The following is a 20511-nucleotide window of genomic DNA, read 5'->3' as shown; positions in this document are numbered from 1 at the left end:
TGTAGAGTTGCTCATAGTATGTTCTTATAATAGTTTGTATTTCTTTGGTGTTAGTTGTGATCTCTCCTCTTTCATTCATGATTTTATTTATTTGGGTCCTTTCTCTTTTCTTTTTGATAAGTCGGGCCAGGGGTTTATCAATTTTATTAATTCTTTCAAAGAACCAGCTCCTAGTTTCGTTGATTTGTTCTATTGTTTTTTTGGTTTCTATTTCATTGATTTCTGCTCTGATCTTTATGATTTCTCTTCTCCTGCTGGGCTTAGGGTTTCTTTCTTCTTCTTTTTCCAGCTCCTTTAGGTGTAGGGTTAGGTTGTGTACCTGAGACCTTTCTTGTTTCTTGAGAAAGGCTTGTACCGCTATATATTTTCCTCTCAGGACTGCCTTTGTTGTGTCCCAGAGATTTTGAACCGTTGTATTTTCATTATCATTTGTTTCCATGATTTTTTTCAATTCTTCTTTAATTTCCCGGTTGACCCATTCATTCTTTAGAAGGATGCTGTTTAGTCTCCATCTATTTGGATTCTTTTCAAACTTTCTTTTGTGGTTGAGTTCTAGCTTTAGAGCATTGTGTTCTGAAAATATGCAGGGAATGATCCCAATCTTTTGATACCGGTCGAGTCCTGATTTCGGACCGAGGATGTGATCTATTCTGGAGAATGTTCCATGTGCACTAGAGAAGAATGTGTATTCTGTTGCTTTGGGATGAAATGTTCTGAATATATCTGTGATGTCCATCTGGTCCAGTGTGTCGTTTAAGGCCTTTATTTCCTTGCTGATCTTTTACTTGGATGATCTGTCCATTTCAGTGAGGGGAGTGTTAAAGTCCCCTACTATTGTATTATTGTTGATGTGTTTCTTTGTTTTTGTTATTAATTGGTTTATATAGTTGGCTGCTCCCACGTTGGGGGCATAGATGTTTAAAATTGTTAAATCTCTTGTTGGACAGACCCTTTGAGTATGATATAGTGTCCTTCCTTATCTCTTATTATAGTTTTTGGCTTAAAATCTAATTGATCTGATATAAGGATTGCCACTCCTGCTTTCTTCTGATGTCCATTAGTATGGTAAATTCTTTTCCACCCCCTCATTTTAATCTGGAGGTGTCTTCGGGCTTAAAATGAGTTTATTGGAGGCAACATATAGATGGGTTTTGTTTTTCTATCCATTCTGATAGTCTGTGTCTTTTGACAGGGGCATTTATCCCATTAACATTCAGGGTAACTATTGAGAGATATGAATTTAGTGCCATTGTATTGCCTGTAAGGTGACTGTTACTGTATATGGTCTCTGTTCCTTTCTGATCTACCACTTGTAGGCTCTCTCTTTGCTTAGAGGACCCCTTTCAAGATTTCCTGTAGAGCTGGTTTGGTGTTTGCAAATTCTTTCAGTTGTTGTTTGTCCTGGAAGCTTTTAATCTCTCCCTCTATTTTCAATGATAGCCTAGCTGGATATAGTATTCTTGGCTGCATGTTTTTCTCGTTTAGTGCTCTGAAAATATCATGCCAGCTCTTTCTGGCCTGCCAGGTCTCTGTGGATAAGTCAGCTGCCAATCTAATATTTTTACCATTGTATGTTACAGACTTCTTTTCCCAGGCTGCTTTCAGGATTTTCTCTTTGTCACTGAGACTTGTAAATTTTACTATTAGGTGACGGGGTGTGGGCCTATTCTTATTGATTTTGAGGGGCGTTCTCTGAACCTCCTGAATTTTGATGCTCGTTCCTTTTGCCATATTGGGGAAATTCTCCCCAATAATTCTCTCCAGTATACCTTCTGCTCCCCTCTCTCTTTCTTCTTCTTCTGGAATCCCAATTATTCTAATGTTGTTTCGTCTTATGGTGTCACTTATCTCTCGAATTCTCCCCTCTTGGTCCAGTAGCTGTTTGTCCCTCTTTTGCTCAGCTTCTTTATTCTCTGTCATTTGGTCTTCTATATCACTAATTCTTTCTTCTGCCTCATTTACCCTAGCAGTGAGAGCCTCCATTTTTGATTGCACCTCATTAATAGCTTTTTTGATTTCAACTTGGTTAGATTTTAGTTCTTTTATTTCTCCAGAAAGGGCTTTTATATCTCTCGAGAGGGTTTCTCTAATATCTTCCATGCCTTTTTCGAGCCCGGCTAGAACCTTGAGAATTGTCATTCTGAACTCTAGATCTGACATATTACCAATGTCCGTATTGATTAGGTCCCTAGCCTTCGGTACTGCCTCTTGTTCTTTTTTTTGCGTTGAATTTTTCCGTCTTGTCATTTTGTCCAGATAAGAGTATATGAAGGGGCAAGTAAAATACTAAAAGGGTGGCAACAACCCCAGGAAAATATGCTTTAACCAAATTAGAAGAGATCCAAAATCGTGAGGGGGGAGAAAGGGGACAAAAAAAGTTTCAAAAAGGAAGAAAGAAAGAAAAAAGAAAAAAAGAAAAAAAAATTAAAAATAAGAAAACACCTAAGAAAAATATAAAAAAGAAAATATATATATATTAGATAAACTAGTAAAAAATCGTTAAAAAAGAAAAAGGTAACAGTTTAAAAAACAAAAATTTTAACCAAAGGCGAGAAAAAAAAAATGAAAAAGAAAAAAATTAAATTAACTGCAAGTCTATAAAAAATCACAGGGAAAAAGCCATGAGTTCCGTGCTTGGCTTTCTCCTCCTCTGGAATTCTGCTGCTCTCTTTGGTATTGAAACCGCACTCCTTGGTAGGTGAACTTGGTCTCGCCTGGATTTCTTGTTGATCTTCTGGGGGAGGGGCCTGTTGTAGGATTCTCAAGTGTCCGCCCCAGGCGGAATTACACTGCCCTTACCCAGGGCCGGGGTGAGTAATCCGCTTGGGTTTGCTTTCAGGAGCTTTTGTTCCCTGAGCGCTTTCCGTAGAGTTCTGGAGGACGGGAATACAAATGGCGGCCTCCTGGTCTCCGGCCCGGAGCAGCCGAGAGCCGGGGGCCCCACTCCTCAATGCGCCCTCAGAGAACCGCGCCCAGTTACTCCCGTCTGCCTGACCTCCGGCCGCGCTCTGAGCTCACTGAGCCTGTGACCAGTTCAAGGTCACCCCGAGCTGTGAGCTTACTGTCGGCTCTGTCTCTGTAGCCAGCTTTCCCGTTCCAGTACCCGCAAGCTCTGCGACACTCAGACACCCCCGATCCTTCTGTGACCCTGCAGTACCTGAGGCCATGCTGACCCTGTGTGGGCTTTGCCCCGGGTAGCCTCTGGAGCGATGTCCCTCAGCGGAACAGACTTTTAAAGTCCTGATTTTGTGCACGGTTGCTCCGCCGCTTGTCGGGAGCCGGCCCCTCCCCCCGGGGTCTATCTTCCCGTCGCTTTGGATTCACTTCTCCGCTGGTCCTACCTTTCAGAAAGTGGTTGTTTTTCTGTTTCCAGAATTGCTGTTCTTCTTCTCTTCGATCTGCCGATGGATTTTCAGGTGTTTGCAATCTTTAGATAAGCTATCTAGCTGATCTCTGGCTAGCTGAAGTAGTCTCAGCCTGCTACTTCTCCGCCATCTTGACTCCTCCCCCCCCTGCCATCTAATTTTAAGGTATCATGATTCCTGTTGCTTTTATTTTTTTTTTAAATTCTTTTATTTATTTATTTATTTATTTATTTTTATTTTTTTTTTTAGATTTTTTATTTATTTGTCAGAGAGAGAGAGAGCACACAAGCACAGGCAGAGAGAGCGGCAGGCAGAGTCAGAGGGAGAAGCAGGCTCCCTGCGGAGCAAGGAGCCCGATGTGGGACTCGATCCCAGGAGGCTGGGATCATGACCTGAGCTGAAGGCAGCTGCTTAACCAACTGAGCCACCCAGGCGTCCCTCCTGTTGCTTTTAGACAGAACAATTCAGTAATGGATTTCTACTCTGAGCTCTGGCCAACGAAGAACTACATGAGTGTGCAATGAGGTCAATGGGAAGAGAAGAGTGAGGACGGAGTTGGTGCTGTGAATGCACCAGTGAAAGGCTCAACATCCTCAAAAGTAAAAACCCATCAGGGAGCAGGGGAGTGGCAAGAATCATACCTGTCCAGGTATTAACTCTCATGATTCTAGAAAGACCTGAGAAAATATTTTGCAATGTAAGGCAACATTTCTATGGACCAAGAACAGGCAGGGCATGCAGGGACAGGACTTCACAGACATGTGCTGATTCCCAAAACATCTCAGAAGGTGAAATTTCTCTAAGCTGGGTGAAGTGAGTCAGTCAAGGGGAGGGACATGGATCCAAGGCAGACCATCTCTGAGTTTTTTTCTCACTATTCCTGCTGTCACACAGTGGGTAGGCAAAACTCCTCCCACAACTATGGTTTGTTGAACAGTTGGAGTCATTATCATCTTCTTCCAGGATATTCTGGATGGTCAGGTACCAGACTAGGTCAGAGCTGGACCTGAGAAACATTGATTATGGAGGGAAAGTCCTAGAAATAATACAGTGGAGAGAGTGCAGGGAAGGCAAGAGGGCATATGTCTGAACAGGAGGCCTCTGTCTTTGGGATATGTGGACTGGGGGTTCTACTCTAATCCAAAGGCATCAGTTCTTTCTTCCAGAGATTTCTCTTCAGTTCTCTGCAGATCATTTCCCTCTTATGCCATTCTCTGTGATTTAGAAATGCAGAATTGCAGGCCCCTCTCCAGATTCAAAGGAATCTGAATTCAATTTTACAAGATTCTAGATGATTCATATGCACATTGAAGTGTGAGACTAACTGATCTAACACCTGTCAAAAGGCCACACTGGTTTTGTGACTGACTGCTTTTCCGGTTTCAATCTATTCTGTTTTCCAATCAGCCTCTCCAGGACATAAACTCTTTCCTTTACCATTCTGTGCATTTGATGTCAAAGTAATGTACCGAGGGTTTCCCACTGAAGGTAGTAGGGATCTCCCTTTTCACTCACTAGATCCAGATGCATTTTAATACAAGCAAGATAATCTTCACAACTTCACAATTTCAGAGTCTTCTGCACTGGTAATCAATTGGAACCACCTAATGGCTGTCTATCTTTTGAATGCAATGTTTCAGCACTATTAAGCAGTAATTCTCTATTTCTAGACTTTTAAACTCAGGACAAATTACTTGTAGTAACCTTCCATGACAATAGGAGTGCTTGAAACATGAGCAAAATATGAAATATCAACAAAACTTTTTGTGTAATTGTGTAACAATTAAAAACCCATTGGGAAGAAAGTGTTCAAATTCAGAAAGATACTGACCATGTGATATTTTAGATTCTTAGGGCTGCCATAACAAAGTAGCACAAACTGGATGGCTTCAAGAAAGTGACTATCTGATAGGCATGGAGGCTAAAAGCCTGAGATTCATTGAGTGGGGCCATGTTCCCTCTAGAACTTGTAGGGGAATCTTTCCCTGCTCCCCCTGACTAACTAGCAGTTTGAGAGCAATTTTTGGCACTCCCTGGGTGAAGCTGCGAACTCTGCACACTCTTCCTCCAGCTTCCCATGGTGCCCTTATTGTCTCCATGTGGCCATCCTGTTTTAAGCTCACTAGTCATACTGGACTAGAAGGCCACCTTCTGCCAATATAGCCTCACCTTAACCAATTACTTCTATGATGGACCTATTTTTGGATCAGGGCATATTATTAAGTCCTCAGGGCTACAACTTCAACATATGTTCTTTGGGAGGATGCAATTTATCCCAGAGTATTAAGGAGGAAGTATCATTACAAAAATATTAATAATTGTTAATATTTTAAAAAGTATAGAATATATTTACATTGTGTTAAAGTGCAACCTAATACAATAAACTTTATGTTGCTTATTTTTTAAAATTTTGAGGGGTTTATTTATTTATTTAAGGAATATCTGGACCTAACATGGGACTTAAACTCAGACCTTGAAATCAGGTGTCCCACCCTTTTTTTACTGAACCAGTCAGGTGCATCATGAAACTTTAGAAATATGCTAAATGAGTGTTTCCTCTGTTCTTAGCTGACAAAGAATATTGGAGATGCTCTTTTTTTTCTGGAGGAAATGTGTTTTGCCTCAAATGTTAGTTCTGATCCATGCACATAGAGATCCTTGTCCAATATAAAAGCACTGAAATCTGCTTTTTGGACCAGTTCCTCCCAAGACATTGATATATTTATTCTACTTCAGGACTCAAACATGAATGGGAAGCAATTCAGATACCTTGATTCTTTGTCTGATTAAGGATGGTCTATATTTGGGCTTCCCTGAGAGCTATCTTGTATCTGGTTATGTGATGCCAACATCTTATGATCTTATTTGTACCCATGCACTGTGAAACAACAGTTTATGTCTTCCTTCCTCATCTGGGTCTCTCACTGTGCCTCCCATCACCATATTGCAGGAAGCAGTGGTACTCAGCCTCATCCTCAGGCTGAGCCCCTGTGAGGGTCAGGACAGCTTTGCCCCCAAGGAGGGAGCCTGAGAATCGGGCAGGGGTCCAGGAAGGTTTATTGTGTGTATTATAAATCAATGTCCTAGGGGATTGGCCAGGCTTCTGCTGGAACCAACATGGAAAATGTCCATTGCTGACTGCACCATAGCTGGAGGCACAGGTGAGAGTGACTGTCTCTCCTGGGGACACAGTCAGTGAGGGCTCCTGGGTCACCACAGCCTCAGAACTGGTCCCTGAAATGAAAATAGACACATATTAGAATGAAGAGTAAAGGCAGAGGGCTTCCCTCCAAACGGTGGCTGTCAAATCTGCATGAACCTGGGCAGTAGGTGAGGAAGGGGAGTAGGAAGAGTGGAGTCCAGGTCATGGTGTGGACTTCCCAAAGGTCCCGTGGCCTTACAACTGGTGCTGGTCCCTGGGATGTGTCTTTTATCTCCTCCTGAGCTCCAGGGGGGAAAGGGTGTGTTTGGTGGCGTATTATGCAAATATGAGCCCATAGTGCCATTTGGTTCTGGGTCCTAGGCCCAGCTTGTAGCTGAAATCCAAAGAGATGGGCTGGGGAAGTTAAGCACTCTGAGTTTGTCCCCTGAGAGGAAGCAGCTGCTGGCAACTCTCTCCCAGACAGTGAGCAGTGGTGCAGGGCCCAGTCAGGTGGAACTATTTCAGTTGGTTTCAGGCCTTGCCAGCTCTGAGCGGGTGAACAGCTCCGCCTGGTGACAGTCTCAGGAGACCACTCATGGGTGTGGAAATCAGGCAGAATGAATGTAGCCCATTTGTGTTTTCAACAAACATATCCTAAGTAGGTGTTACCTACTCTTGAGTCTCTCCAGAGAGTTTTCTTTTTCAGTGTCATCTGTTGTATTTTTAACTTCTATACTTTCCACTTGGTGTGTTTTGATGACTTCTATTTCAATGGCGTATTTCTGCCTTTTCCGTGTATTCTAAGAGTTTTTGTAGAGGCCCCTGTGATGGATTTTCTGATTGTTGCTTGAAAATATCTGTTCCATAATGTCAGCATGTGAGGGACCTCAGTGTTTGTGATGGTTGAGTCTCCTTTCTCATTCAAGGTTTGATTTTCCTGGTTCTTGTCAAGACAATTTGGTCATTTTTCCTGGATCCTGGATATTTTTGGATATTTATCAAATAATGTTGGGGTCCCAATTACTTTCCTTCAATCATCAGGTGATTCTCCCCCTTGTGGAGCAGCAAGAGGTCTTGGATTTTATGTCAGCTTCCCAGTGGCCCCAGGAAAAGTGGAGTGTTCAATCTCATAGTCTTGCTGCTGACTCCCTGCTGGAGGAAGTGGGGCAAGAGTGTCCCCTCCAAGTGCCCACTGTGTGAGTGGGGGTGTTGTGAGACCGGATCTGAGCTGGACCCTGCTGACCCCAGAGAGGGATGCCCAGGTATGAAGGGAGGTGCAGAGGATAAATTTTCAGCAACTCACTGGGCTCTGTGCCCTCACTGACAACAGGAAGGGAGGGGTCAAATGCAAAGCCAGCATTCCTGCCTTGCAGCCCCTTATTCATTGTGTTAATGCTAGGTGGGAGTTCAGGGTATGCTCTTACTGGCCCCACAGTCACCAGCAGGGGTATATGAATGCAGAACAGCTCTGCCTTAAATCACCAATCAGTGTTCCTGCTGGTGGATGAACTTCTGTTGAGCTTCTGGGGATCTGCCAAAATTATAGGTGGGAAGAACTGGATTGCTAAGTAGCCCACTGGCCCCACCTTGCCCAGGCTTTCTGATGCTCCTGTGGGATGGAGGCTCAGCTCTCCACTGAGACCAATGACACTACACAAGGTGGACAATCAGACACTGCCCTTTTCTGACAGGAGGGGAGGGACACTAGATGTCTGCTCAGCACTGCTGAGAGCCCTGCATGAAGGCAGAGTTTGGGGATTCATTAGTGTGTGAAGGTAATATAAAATATATATTTTTTAAATTTTTTGCTAAAATATTTTTTTTGCTCAGGCCAATTTATATTCAGATCCTCTGACCATGCTGGTTGACATTTTTAGAGTTTTGCTGGATTTTATTTTCTTTTTCTCTTCTGACCCTTTGGGTGATTCTTGGTTGGAGGCTCCTGCAGTGTCTTCTCTTACATGTATTTGGGGTAATAGAAGGGAAGAAACCCAAGGAACTCACTGGTGTTTTTCCCTCAACAGCTGAGGTTTGTAGGAAGTCTTCCTTCTTCTTTCTACCTTATGGAGTTTTCCTATACTTGTTTGTATTTTTCCCAGATATTTCTAGTTGTAAGTGAGAGGACCTGCTTGATTGGGAGCATTTCCTCTTGGTCAGAACTGGAAACCCTGGTGATGCCTGCTCTGAATGGTTTCCTCCAGTACTAGGATGATGGAGTTCCTGCAGAACCTAAGTTATGGAGGTGATTTATCCTGATCCCCAAGCTATAGAAATAAGGTAATTTGAATATTATTTTACATTATTTTTAAATATATATATATATATATATATATATATATATATATATAATCTCCCCAATTTATTTTTTTAATTTATTTTCAGCATAACAGTATTCATTGTTTTTGCACCATACCCAGTGCTCCATGCAATCCATGCCCTCTCTAATACCCACACCTGGTTCCCCCAACCTCCCAACCCATGCCGCTTCAAACCCCTCAGATTGTTTTACAGAGTCCATAGTCTCTCATGGTTCACCTCCCCTTCCAATTTCCCCCAACTCCCTTGTCCTCTCTAATTCCCCTTGTCCTCCATGCTATTTGTTATGCTCCACAAATAAGTGAAACCATATGATAATTGACTCTCTCTGCTTGACTTATTTCACTGCATCAGAATCCTAGAGGAGAACACAGGCAGTAATCTCTTCGATATCAGCCACAGCAACTTCTTTCAAGATATGTCTCCAAAGGCAAAGGAAACAAAAGCGAAGATGAACTTTTGGGACTTCATCAAGATCAAAAGCTTCTGCACAGCAAAGGAAACAGTCAAGAAAACAAAGAGGCAACCCACAGAATGGGAGAAGATATTTGCAAATGACAGTGCAGACAAAAGGTTGATATCCAGGATCTATCAAGAACTCCTCAAACTCAACACACACAAAACAGATAATCATAACAAAAAGTGGGCAGAAGATATGAACAGACACTTCTCCAATCAAGACATACAAATGGCTATCAGACACATGAAAAAATGTTTATCATCACTAGCTATCAGGGAGATTCAAATTAAAACCACATTGAGATATCACCTTACACCAGTTAGAATGGCCAAAATTATCAAGACAGTAAACATCCTCTGTTGGAGAGGAAAAGGGAATTCTCTTACACTGTTGGTGGGAATGCAACTTGGTGCAGACCCTTTGGAAAACAGTGTGGAGATTCCTCAAGAAATTAAAAATAAAGTTTCCCTATGATCCTGCAATTGCACTACTGGGTATTTACCCCAACAATACATATGTAGTGAAAAGAAGGGCCATCTGTACCCCAATGTTCATAGCAGCAATGGCCATGGTCATCAAACTGGAAAGAACCAAGATGCCCTTCAACAGACGAATGGATAAGGATGTGGATTTTTGATGACTGCATAGTGTTACATTCTCTCTCTCTCTCTCTCTTTATATATATATAAATATATATATATATAAATATATAAATATATATTATATATATAAATATATATATAAATATATATATTATATAAATATATTTATTTAAATATAAATATATATATATATATTCTTCTTTATCCATTAATCTGTTGATGGATATCTAGGTTTTTTCCATAGATTGGCTATTGTGGACATTGCTACTATAAACATTCAGGTGCATGTGCCCCCTTGGATCACTACATGTGTATCTTTAGGGTAAATACCGAGTAGTGTGAATACTGGGTCTTAGGATAGTTCTATTTTCAACTTTTTGATGAACCTCTATACTATTTTCCAGAGTGGCTTCTCCAGCTTTCTCTCCCACCAACAGTGTAGGAAAGTTCCCCTTTCTCTGCATCCTTGGACCATGGCATACTTTTGAAAACAAGAACCAAACAGTGGTCCAAAGATATTAAAGAATTTCACAAGTTTTTTGTTTGTTTGTTTCATTTCATTTCATATTTCATTTTTTCTGAGTTCCAAGACTCATTGTTTATGTACCACACACAGTGCTCCATCCAATATGTGCCCTCATTAATACCTAACACCAGACTCACCCATCCCTTCATGCCCCTCTCCTATAGTTTTATAGGAGTTTCAGTTTGTTTCTAAAAGTCCGCAGTCTCTCATGTTCATCTGCCCCTCTGATTTCCCTCAATTCACTTTTCCTTTCCTTCGTCTAGTGTTCTCCATGTTATCCCTTATGCTCCACAAATAAGTGAAACCATGTAATAACTGACTTTCTCTGCTTGACTTATTTCCCATAGCATAATCTTGTCCAGACCCATCCTTGTTGCTACCAAAGTTGCATATTCATCCTTTCTGATGGAGGTATAATATTCCATTTTATATATGGACCATATATTCTTTATGCATTCATCTGTTGAATGGCATCTTGGCTCTTTCCATAGTTTGGGGATTATGGCCATTGCTGCTGTAAACATTGGGGTAGAGATGGCCCTTCTTTTCATTGCATCTCTATCTTTGTGGTAAATACCCAGTAGGGCAATTGCAAGGTCATAGGGTAGCTCTCTTTTTAATTTCTTAAAGAATCTCTACACTGTTTTCCAAAGTGGCTGCACCACTTTGCATTCTCACCAACAGTGTAAGAGGGTACACCTTTCTCCACATCATCTCCAGTACTTGTTGTTTCCTGTCCTGTTGATTTTGTCCATTCTAACTAGTGTAATGTGGTATCTCAATGTTGTTTTGATTTGATGGCTAATGATGATGAAAATTTTTTCATGTGTCTGTGAGACATTTATTTCTATTCAGAGAAGTGTCCGTTCATGTCTTCTGCCCATTTTTTTTTTGACATGATTATCTTTTTTGTGTGTGTTGAGTTTGAGGAGTTCTTTATAGATCTTGGACATCATCTCTTTGTCTGTACTGTCATTTGCGAATAACTTCTCCCATTCCATGGGTTCCCTCTTTGCTTTGTTGACTTTCCTTTGCTGTGCAGAAGATTTTGATCTTGATGAAGTCCCAATAGCTTATTTTTGCTTTTGTTTTCTTTCCATGGAGACATGTCTTGAAGGAAGTTTCTGTGACCGATGTCCAAGAGGTTACTGCCTGTGTTCTCCTACAAGATGTTGATAGATTCCTGCCTCATGTTGAGTTCTTTTATCCATGTCTAGTTTATCTTTGTGTATGGTGTAAGAGAATGGACAAGTATCATTCTTCTATACATAGCTGTCCAATTTTTCCAGCACCATTTACTGAGGAGACTTTTTCCATTGGATATTTTATCGTGCTTTGTCGAAGGTTATTTTGCCATAGAGTTGCAGGTCCATATCTGTGCTCCCTATTCTGTTCTATGGGTCTATGCATCTGTTTTTGTGCCACTACCATGCTGTCTTGGTGATCACAGCTTTATAGTAAAGCAAGAAATCAGGCAATGTGATGCCCCCAGTTTTGTGTTTCTTTCTCAACATTTCCTTAGCAATTCAGGGCCTTTTCTGGTTCCATACAAATTTTAGGATTGTTCCTTCCATCTCTTTGAAAAATGTTAGTAGAATTTTGCCCAGGATGACATTGAAATTACAGATTGCTCTAGGCAGTATAGACATTTAAACAACATGTTTTGTTTGTTTGTTTGTTTGCTTTTTTTTGTTTTTGTTTTTTCCTGATCCACGAGCGTGGGATTCTTTTCCATCTTTTTGTGTCTTCTTCAAATTTTTCCATGAGTTTTAGGTAATTCCACAAGTACAGATCCTTTTCCTCTTTGGTTAGGTTTATTCCCAGGTGTCTTATGGTTCTTGGTGCTATAGTAAATGAAATCAGTTCTCTAATTTCCCTTTCTATATTTTCATTGTTAGTGTAAAAGAAAGCAATTGATTTCTGTGCATTGATTTTGTATCCTGCCACATTGCTGAATTGCTGTATGAGTTCTAGTAGTTGGGTACATAGTCTTTTGAGTTTTTCATATAAAGTTTCATGTCATCTGCGAAGAGAGAGAGTTTGACTTCTTCATTGCCAATATGAATACCTTTCATTTCTTTTTGTTGTCCGATTACTGCTGCTAGGCCTTCTAGTACTATATTGAACAACAGGGGCAAGAATGGGCATCCTTGTTGTGTTCCTGATCTCAAAGGGGAGGATGTAACCTTTTCTCCATTGAGAATGATAGTCACAGTGGGTTTTTCATAGATAGATTATATGAAGTTGAGGAATGTTTCGTCTATGCCAATATGTTGAAGTGTTTTAATCAGGAATGGATGCTGTATAATGTCAAATGCTATTTCTGCATTAATTGAGAGCACCATGTGATTCTTCTCTCTTCTCTTATTGACTTGTTCTATCACATTGATTGATTTGTGAATGTTGAACCACCACTACATCCCAGGGATAAATCTCACCTGGTCATGGTGGGTAATCTTTTTAATATGCTGTTGTATCCGACTAGCTAAGATCTTGTTGAGAATCTTGACATCCATATTCATCAGGGATATTGGTCCAAATTCTCCTTTTTGATGGGATCTTTGCCTGGTTTGGGTGTCAGGGTAATGCTGGCTTCATAGAAAGAGTCTGGAAGTTTTCCTTCTGTTTCAATTTTTTGGAAACAGTTTCAGGACAATAGGTATTGTTTCTTCTTTGAATGTTTGGTAGAATTCCCCAGGGAATCTGCTGGGTCCTGGGCTCTTGTTTTTTAGGAGGTTTTTGATCACTGCTTCAATCTCATTACTAGATATTGGTCTATCCAGGTTGTCAATTTCTTCTTGTTTCAGTCTTAGAAGCTTATTGGTTTCCAGGAATGCTTCCATTTCTTCTATGTTGCTTATCTTATTGCCTATAACTTTTGATAATAATCTCTTTTTAAAAAAAAAAGATTTTATTTATTTATTTGGCAGACAGCGATCACAAGTAGGCAGAGAAGCAGGCAGAGAGAGGAGGGGAAGCAGGCTCCCTGCTAAGCAGAGAGACCGATCCGGGGCTCAATCCCAGGACCCTGAGATCATGACCTGAGCTGAAAGCAGAGGCTTTAACCCACCTAGCCACCCAGATGCCTCTGTTGATAATAATTTCTGATGATTATTTCTGTTTTCCTGGTATTGGAGAATGGACTCTCCATGGAGAGTCATGATCTCTCCACTTTCATTGAATTTAAATAATTTGGGTCCTCTCTCTTTTCTTATGGATTAGTTTGACCAGTGGTTTATCGATTTTAATGATTCTTTCAAAGAACCAGCTTCTAATTTCATTGATCTGTTCTACTCTATCTCTAGTTTCTAACTCATTCATCTCTGCTCTAATCTTGATTATTTCCCTTCTTCTGCATGGGGTTGGCTTAATTTGTTGTTGGTTTTCCAGTTCTTTAAGGTGTAAAGAGAGTTGGTGTATTTGGGATTTTTTACTTTTTTAAAATTTATTTTTTATTTATTTTCAGCATAACAGTATTCATTATTTTTGCACCACACCCAGTGCTCCATGCAATCTATGCCCTCTCTGATACCCACTACCTGGTTCTCCCAACCTCCCACCTTCTGCCCCTTCAAAACCCTCAGATTGTTTTTCAGAGTCCATAGTCTCTCATGGTTCACCTCCCCTTCCAATTTCCCCCAACTCCCTTCTCCTCTCCATCTCCCCTTGTCCTCCATGCTATTTGTTATGCTCCACAAATAAGTGAAACCATATGATAATTGACTCTCTCTGCTTGACTTATTTCACTCAGCATAATCTCTTTCAGTCCCATCCATGTTGCTACAAAAGTTGGGTATTCATCCTTTCTGATGGAGGCATAATACTCCGTAGTGCACATGGACCACATCTTCCTTATCCATCCGTTGAAGGGCATCTTGGTTCTTTTCACAGTTTGGCGACCATGGCCATTGCTGCTATAAACATTGGGGTACAGGTGGCCCTTCTTTTCACTACATCTGTATCTTTGGGGTAAATACCCAGGAGTGCAATGGCAGGGTCATAGGGAAGTTCTATTTTTAATTTCTTGAGGAATCTCCACACTGTTCTCCAAAGTGGCTGCACCAACTTCCATTCCCACCAACAGTGGAAGAGGGTTCCCCTTTCTCCACATCCTTTCCAACACACGCTGTTTCCTGTCTTGCTAATTTTGGCCATTCTAACTGGTGTAAGGTGGTATCTCAATGTGGTTTTAATCTGAATCTCCCTGATGGCTAGTGATGATGAAAATTTTTTCATGTGTGTGATAGCCATTTGTATATCTTGATTGGAGAAGTGTCTGTTCATATCTTCTGCCCATTTTTTGATATGATTGTCTGTTTTGTGTGTGTTGAGTTTGAGGAGTTCTTTATAGATCCTGGATATCAACCTTTTGTCTGTACTGTCATTTGCAAATATCTTCTCCCATTCTGTGGGTTGCCTCTTTGAGCATTAAATGTAAAACTTCAATTCTGCTTATGTTTGTTTAAAAATCATACCCTTTCTGTTATTTATGTGGCAAAGTTTGTCAGGACAGAACAAAAAAAAGAAATTTTGAAACAATGGTTGACTTTATCTAATGTCTTTTGATGATTTGGGGGTAGCCTAAACATAATCATTGAGAATAAATAAGTTATACATATGTAAGTAAGATTAAAACATTCATAGGTAAACTTTGTTTATTTATATGTTATTTTTATTTTTAAAAGATTTATTTTAGAGGGACAGAGAGAGTGGACAAGTGAGCTGGGGAAAGGGAAGAAGGAGAGAGATTCCTCAAGCAGACTCCCCATTGAGTGGGGAGCCCAAGCAGTGCTTGATCACAGGACCCAGACATCATTACCTGAGCCACAATCCTGAGTGAAATGTTTAAGTAATTGAGCCACCCAGGAACCCCTATAGGTAAACTTTTAAATATTTTCAAAATCTTTGGTAATCTACAAGCTTAACTAAGTTAACTAAGGAGTAAAGTTAAGTTCACTAATTATCTAGATAATTTCCAAATAAGCTATATAATGAAACTTTATGTGCTGAACACAGTTATCTACTATTGTCTCATTACAGAGAAGCCAAATGTAAATCTGGGTGTGTTAGTAAATCTGTTTCATGTTTTATGCATTATTATATTGTACTATTCAAGGCAGATATTTCTAGAATTTATGAAATATATTCAATATGTGTCAGTCTAAAGAATTCTGGTATAACAGTTCACAATTGGTTACTACTTAGCTTTCACTAGAAATTAAAAGTTTCTAAGAATTAATTCTAATAAATGTAATTAAGACTACTGGAAATAACAAAGGGAGCAACCCTATGTGAGGAAATTAAGACGAGTTTTTGGTAAACAAAACAAAACAACAGAACAACAACAACAAAAAGCCCATACATTTTTGTCCGGGAGTAGGGGAGTGATTTTAACCTAAGGTGAGTGTGGTTATTTAAAAAGGAAAAACAAAGTACAACATGTGAATGCAAAAAAGAAAGTCTTAGATGGTTAATGGAAAAGGAGCCCATGGACAGAAATTTTATGTGTGGGAGCAATTGGGTGCCTCTGCAGGTTAAGCATTCAATCCTTGATTATGGCTCAGATCATGCTCTCATTGTTCTGGGATCGAGCCCAGCATCAGGATCCATGCTCAGTGCTGAATAGGCTTGTCCCTTTCCCTCTGTTTCTCCACTTGCCCATGCTCTCTGTCAAATAAATAAGTAAAATTTTTTTTTGTTTGTTTAAGACTTTTATGTGTGGTTAGTACTGGCTAAGATTAGGGTCATTTTTTAAGTAAGTAAAGAATTTTAATATCAAAAGTATACTGCTGGAAAATTTTTGTTTTCCCTTTGTTAAAAAGAAAAAGGTCTTTTCAACTATTAGTCTGCTCTTAATAAGAAATTAAAAACAGAAGTTTTTCTTTACCTTTGAAGTTATGTGCAAAAGAATGGAAGAAAAGGAAAACGGAAAACTAACAAACAAAACACACACACACAAAAAAGCCAAGGGCGCCTAGGTGGCTCAGTTGGTAAAGCATCTGACTTTGGTCATGCTCCCTGCTCAGTGGTAGTCTGTTTCTCCCTCTTTCTCTGACACTCCCCTCTGCTTGTATGCTTGCTCTTGCTCTCTCTAAAATAAATAAATAAAATCTTAAAAAAAAAATAAATAAAAACTGAGGGATGCCTCAGTGGCTCAGTCATTAAGAATCTGCTTTTGGCTTAGGTCATGATCCCAGTGTCCTGGGACTGAGCCTCACATGGGGCTCCCTGCTCAGTAGGGAGCCTGCTTATCCCTCTCCCTCTTTCACACCCTCTACTTGTGTTCCCTCTTTTCTTGTGCCTCTCTTTGTCAAATAAATAAATAAAATCTTTTAAAAAAAGAAGTCTTATTATAAAATTATTATTATTATTGTTTACTAAATTAGCAAAATTTTGTTCACAACTATTTAACCTACTATATATACCTTTGGAATACTTTTTGTCACTTTGCTTAAATGTCAAATATTGTTTCATAATGATTTGTGATCATTTTAATCAAATTTTTAAACCTTTTGATATATTCCAATATATTTCCCAAAATCAAATTCTAAAGTGAAGAAGGACCCATGGAATTTGATTACTTCAAAGATTTTGTGAAAAATTATACTAACTAGACTTTCTTGGTATGTTAAATTACATGGCAAGCATTGTTATATAAATGATACTAAAAACCTCTTTTTTAATTTATATTTTTAGTGGGTTAAAGCCTCTGCCTTCAGCTCAGGTGATGATCCAGGGTCCTGGGATGGAGCCCCACATTGGGCTCTCTGCTCAGCGGGAAGTCTGCTTCCTCCTCTCTCTCTCTCTCTCTCTCTCTCTCTCTGTCTTCCTCTCCACCTATTTGTGATCTCTCTCTCTCAAATAAATAAATAAAATCTTAAAAAAAATAAATATTTAAAAAATTTCATATAACTCCTAGAAATCTTTTTTTTTTTTTTAAAGATTTTGTTTATTTGACAGAGATCACAAGTAGGCAGAGAGACTGGCAGAGAAGGGGAGAAACAGTTTCCCTGCTGAGCAAAGAGCCTGATGCAGGGCTTGATCCCGGATCCAGAAAACATGATCTGAGCCAAAGGCAGAGGCTTAACCCACTGAGGCGCCCAGGCACCCTCCTAGAAATCTATCCTGGTATGTTATTACATGAAGTACTGTGTATCACAAAAATAATCAAATTATCTTGTTAATTTCATTATAGTGAACTTAACTCAGATCTTGTACCATCGCCATTTTGAAGTGTTTTATCTTACAGACATGCTTTCACTCAGATCCTTTTATACAAGCTTCCTGAAAATCTGCTTCATCTTCAGTGATACTCATAGAAAGAATTCTCAATACAAATTTTGATAACTTTAAGGCCATAAACTAAACTAAATAAAAATTTCCAGAGCTAATGGGAAACCTGGATTCAACCAAAGCAAAAACTAATAATATAGGGATAAACTTTTTAAAAAATTAACACTTAAAGTATTATTTGTTTCAAGGGTACAGGTCTGTGATTCACCAGTCTTACACAATTAACAGCACTCACTATAGTACATACCCTCCTCAATGTCCATCACCCGGCCATCCCATCCCTCTCACCATCTTCCCCTCCAGCAACTTCTGTTTGTTTCCTGAGATTAAGTGTCTCTTATGGTTTGTCTCCCTCTCTCGTTTTGTCTTGTTACATAGGGATAAACTTAATCAAGGAGGTAAAAGACCTGTATTCTGAAACTATAAAACAATTATGAAAGAAAATGAAGATGACACAGACTATTGGAATGATACTCCATAGTCATGGATTGGGAGAATAAATATTGTGAGAATGTCCATACTGTTTAAAGCAATCTACAGATTTAATGCAGTCCTCATCAAACTATCAGCAACATTTTAATGGAAGTAGAACAAATAATTCTGAAATTTGTATGGAACCACAAAAGACCCTAAATAGAAAAAGTAATCTGAAGAAGGAAGAAGAAAGCTGGAAGAATCACACCCTAGATTTCAAGACAGATTAGAAAGTGATAGTAATCAAAATAGTATGGCACTGGCACAGAGATAGTCACATAGATCAATGGAACAGAATAGAAAGCCCAGAAATAAACCCACAATTATATGGTCAACTAATCTTCAGTAATGGAGGTAAGAATGGACAATAGGAAAAAGAAAATCTCTTCAGTGAATTGTGTTGGGAATACTGGACAGCTACATGCAAAAGAAAGAGCCTTGACCATTTTCTTGCACCACACATGACAATAAACTCAAAATAGATTAAAGACCTAAATGTACTACTTAAATGTAAAAATCCTATAAGGAGCATAGGCAGTCATTTCTCTGAATCAGCTGTAGCAATATTTTTCTAGACACATATCCCAAGGCAAGGTTAACAACAGCAAAAATCAACTATTGGGACTACATCAAATATGAATCTTTAGCACAGCAAAGGAAACAATCAATAAAACTTAATGATAACCTGAGGGATGGGAGAAGATATTTGAAAATGACATAACCAGTAAAGGGTTAGCACCCAAAATATATAAAGAACTTATATAACTCAACACCAAAAACAAAAAAAAACAAAAAACAAAACAAAACAAAAAAACAAAAACAACCCACCCTAAAATTCTAATTAAAAATGGGCAGAAAACACGGATTTCTCCAAAGATGACATACAGTTGTCTAACATGTGTGTGAAAAGATACTCAACATCACTAATCATTAAGCAAATGCAAATGAAAACCACAATGAGATATCATCCCACACCTGTCAGAATAGCTAATATTGAAAGCACAATAAAGAATAATTGTTGGTGAGTGTGTGAAAAAGGACACGTTTTACACCGTTGTTGAGAATTTAAAGTGGTGCAGCCACTGTGGAAGACTATGGAATTTCCTCAAAAGAACGTAAAAATAAAATTATGAGGGACACCTGGCTGGGTCATCAGTGCAGCATGTGATTCTTGATCTTGGGGTTGTAAGTTCAAGGCAAAGGTTAAGTGTAGAGATTACTTAAAAATAAAATAGTTTTTTAAAGATTTTATTTATTTACTTGAAAGAGAGTGATCACAAGTAGGCAGAAAGGAAGGCAGAGAGAGAGGGGGAAGCAGGCTCCCTGCCAAGCAGAGAGCCCGATGTGCGGCTCGATCTCAGGACCCAGAGATCATGACCTGAGCTAAAGGCAGAGGTGTAACCCACTAAGCCCTTAAAAATAAAATCATTTTTTTTAATTTTAATTTTTAAATTTTTTTTTTATTTTTTATAAACATATTTTTATCTCCAGGGGTACAGGTCTGTGAATTGCCAGGTTTACACACTTCACAGCACTCACCAAAGCACATACCCTCCCCAATGTCCATAACCTCACCCCCATTCTCCCAACCCCCCTCCCCCCAGCAACCCTCAGTTTGTTTTGTGAGATTAAGAGTCACTTATGGTTTGTCTCCCTCCTAATCCCATCTTGTATCATTTATTCTTCTCCTACCCAGTAGAGCCCCCATGTTGCATCACCACTTCCTCATATCAGGGAGATCATATGATAGTTGTCTTTCTCTGCTTGACTTATTTCACTAAGCATGATACGCTCTAGTTCCATCCATGTTGTCGCAAATGGCAAGATTTCATTTCTTTTGATGGCTGCATAGTATTCCATTGTGTATATATACCACATCTTATTTATCTGTTCATCTGTTGGTGGACATCTAGGTTCTTTCCATAGTTTGGCTATTGTGGACATTGCTGCTATAAACATTCGGGTGCATGTGCCCTTTGGATCACTACATTTGTATCTTTAGGGTAAATACCCAGTAGTGCAATTGCTGGGTCATAGGGCAGTTCTATTTTCAACATTTTGAGGAACCTCCATGCTGTTTACCAGAGTGGTTGCACCAGCTTGCATTCCCACCAGCAGTGTAGGAGGGTTCCCCTTTCTCCACATCCTCGCCAGCATTTGTCATTTCCTGACTTGTTGATTTTAGCCATTCTGACTGGTGTGAGGTGATATCTCATTGTGGTTTTGATTTGTATGTCCCTGATGCCGAGTGATATGGAATACTTTTTCATGTGTCTGTTGGCCATCTGGATGTCTTCTTTGCAGAAATGTCTGTTCATGTCCTCTGCCCATTT

General features: G+C 39.6%; 1 protein-coding gene across 2 annotated transcripts in view; it reads right to left on the bottom strand.

Annotated features, from left to right (window-relative positions):
• LOC101682709 (immunoglobulin lambda-1 light chain-like) overlaps positions 1 to 20511 on the bottom strand; it is a 1123284-nt gene that overhangs the window by 1035152 nt on the left and 67621 nt on the right. The window contains exons 1-2 of one of the 2 annotated variants that reach the window (XM_045065720.1): positions 6685 to 6806; positions 6296 to 6599 (exon numbers count right to left, since the gene is read on the bottom strand). The exons of the other annotated variant lie outside the window; for it this stretch is intronic. Coding sequence (XP_044921655.1) covers positions 6296 to 6599; positions 6685 to 6733 — 353 coding nt within the window. The 5' untranslated portion in view covers positions 6734 to 6806. Of the gene's footprint in view, positions 1 to 6295; positions 6600 to 6684; positions 6807 to 20511 lie in introns of those variants that run through there. 2 annotated transcript variants of the gene reach the window in all.

This window comes from Mustela putorius, unplaced genomic scaffold (genome assembly GCF_011764305.1).
Source record: "Mustela putorius furo isolate JIRA1106 unplaced genomic scaffold, ASM1176430v1.1 tig00003858_pilon_pilon_pilon, whole genome shotgun sequence".
Classification (NCBI taxonomy): Eukaryota; Metazoa; Chordata; class Mammalia; order Carnivora; family Mustelidae; genus Mustela; species Mustela putorius.
Note: the sequence above shows the minus strand (reverse complement) of the source record. Positions and strands in the feature narration are given on the sequence as shown.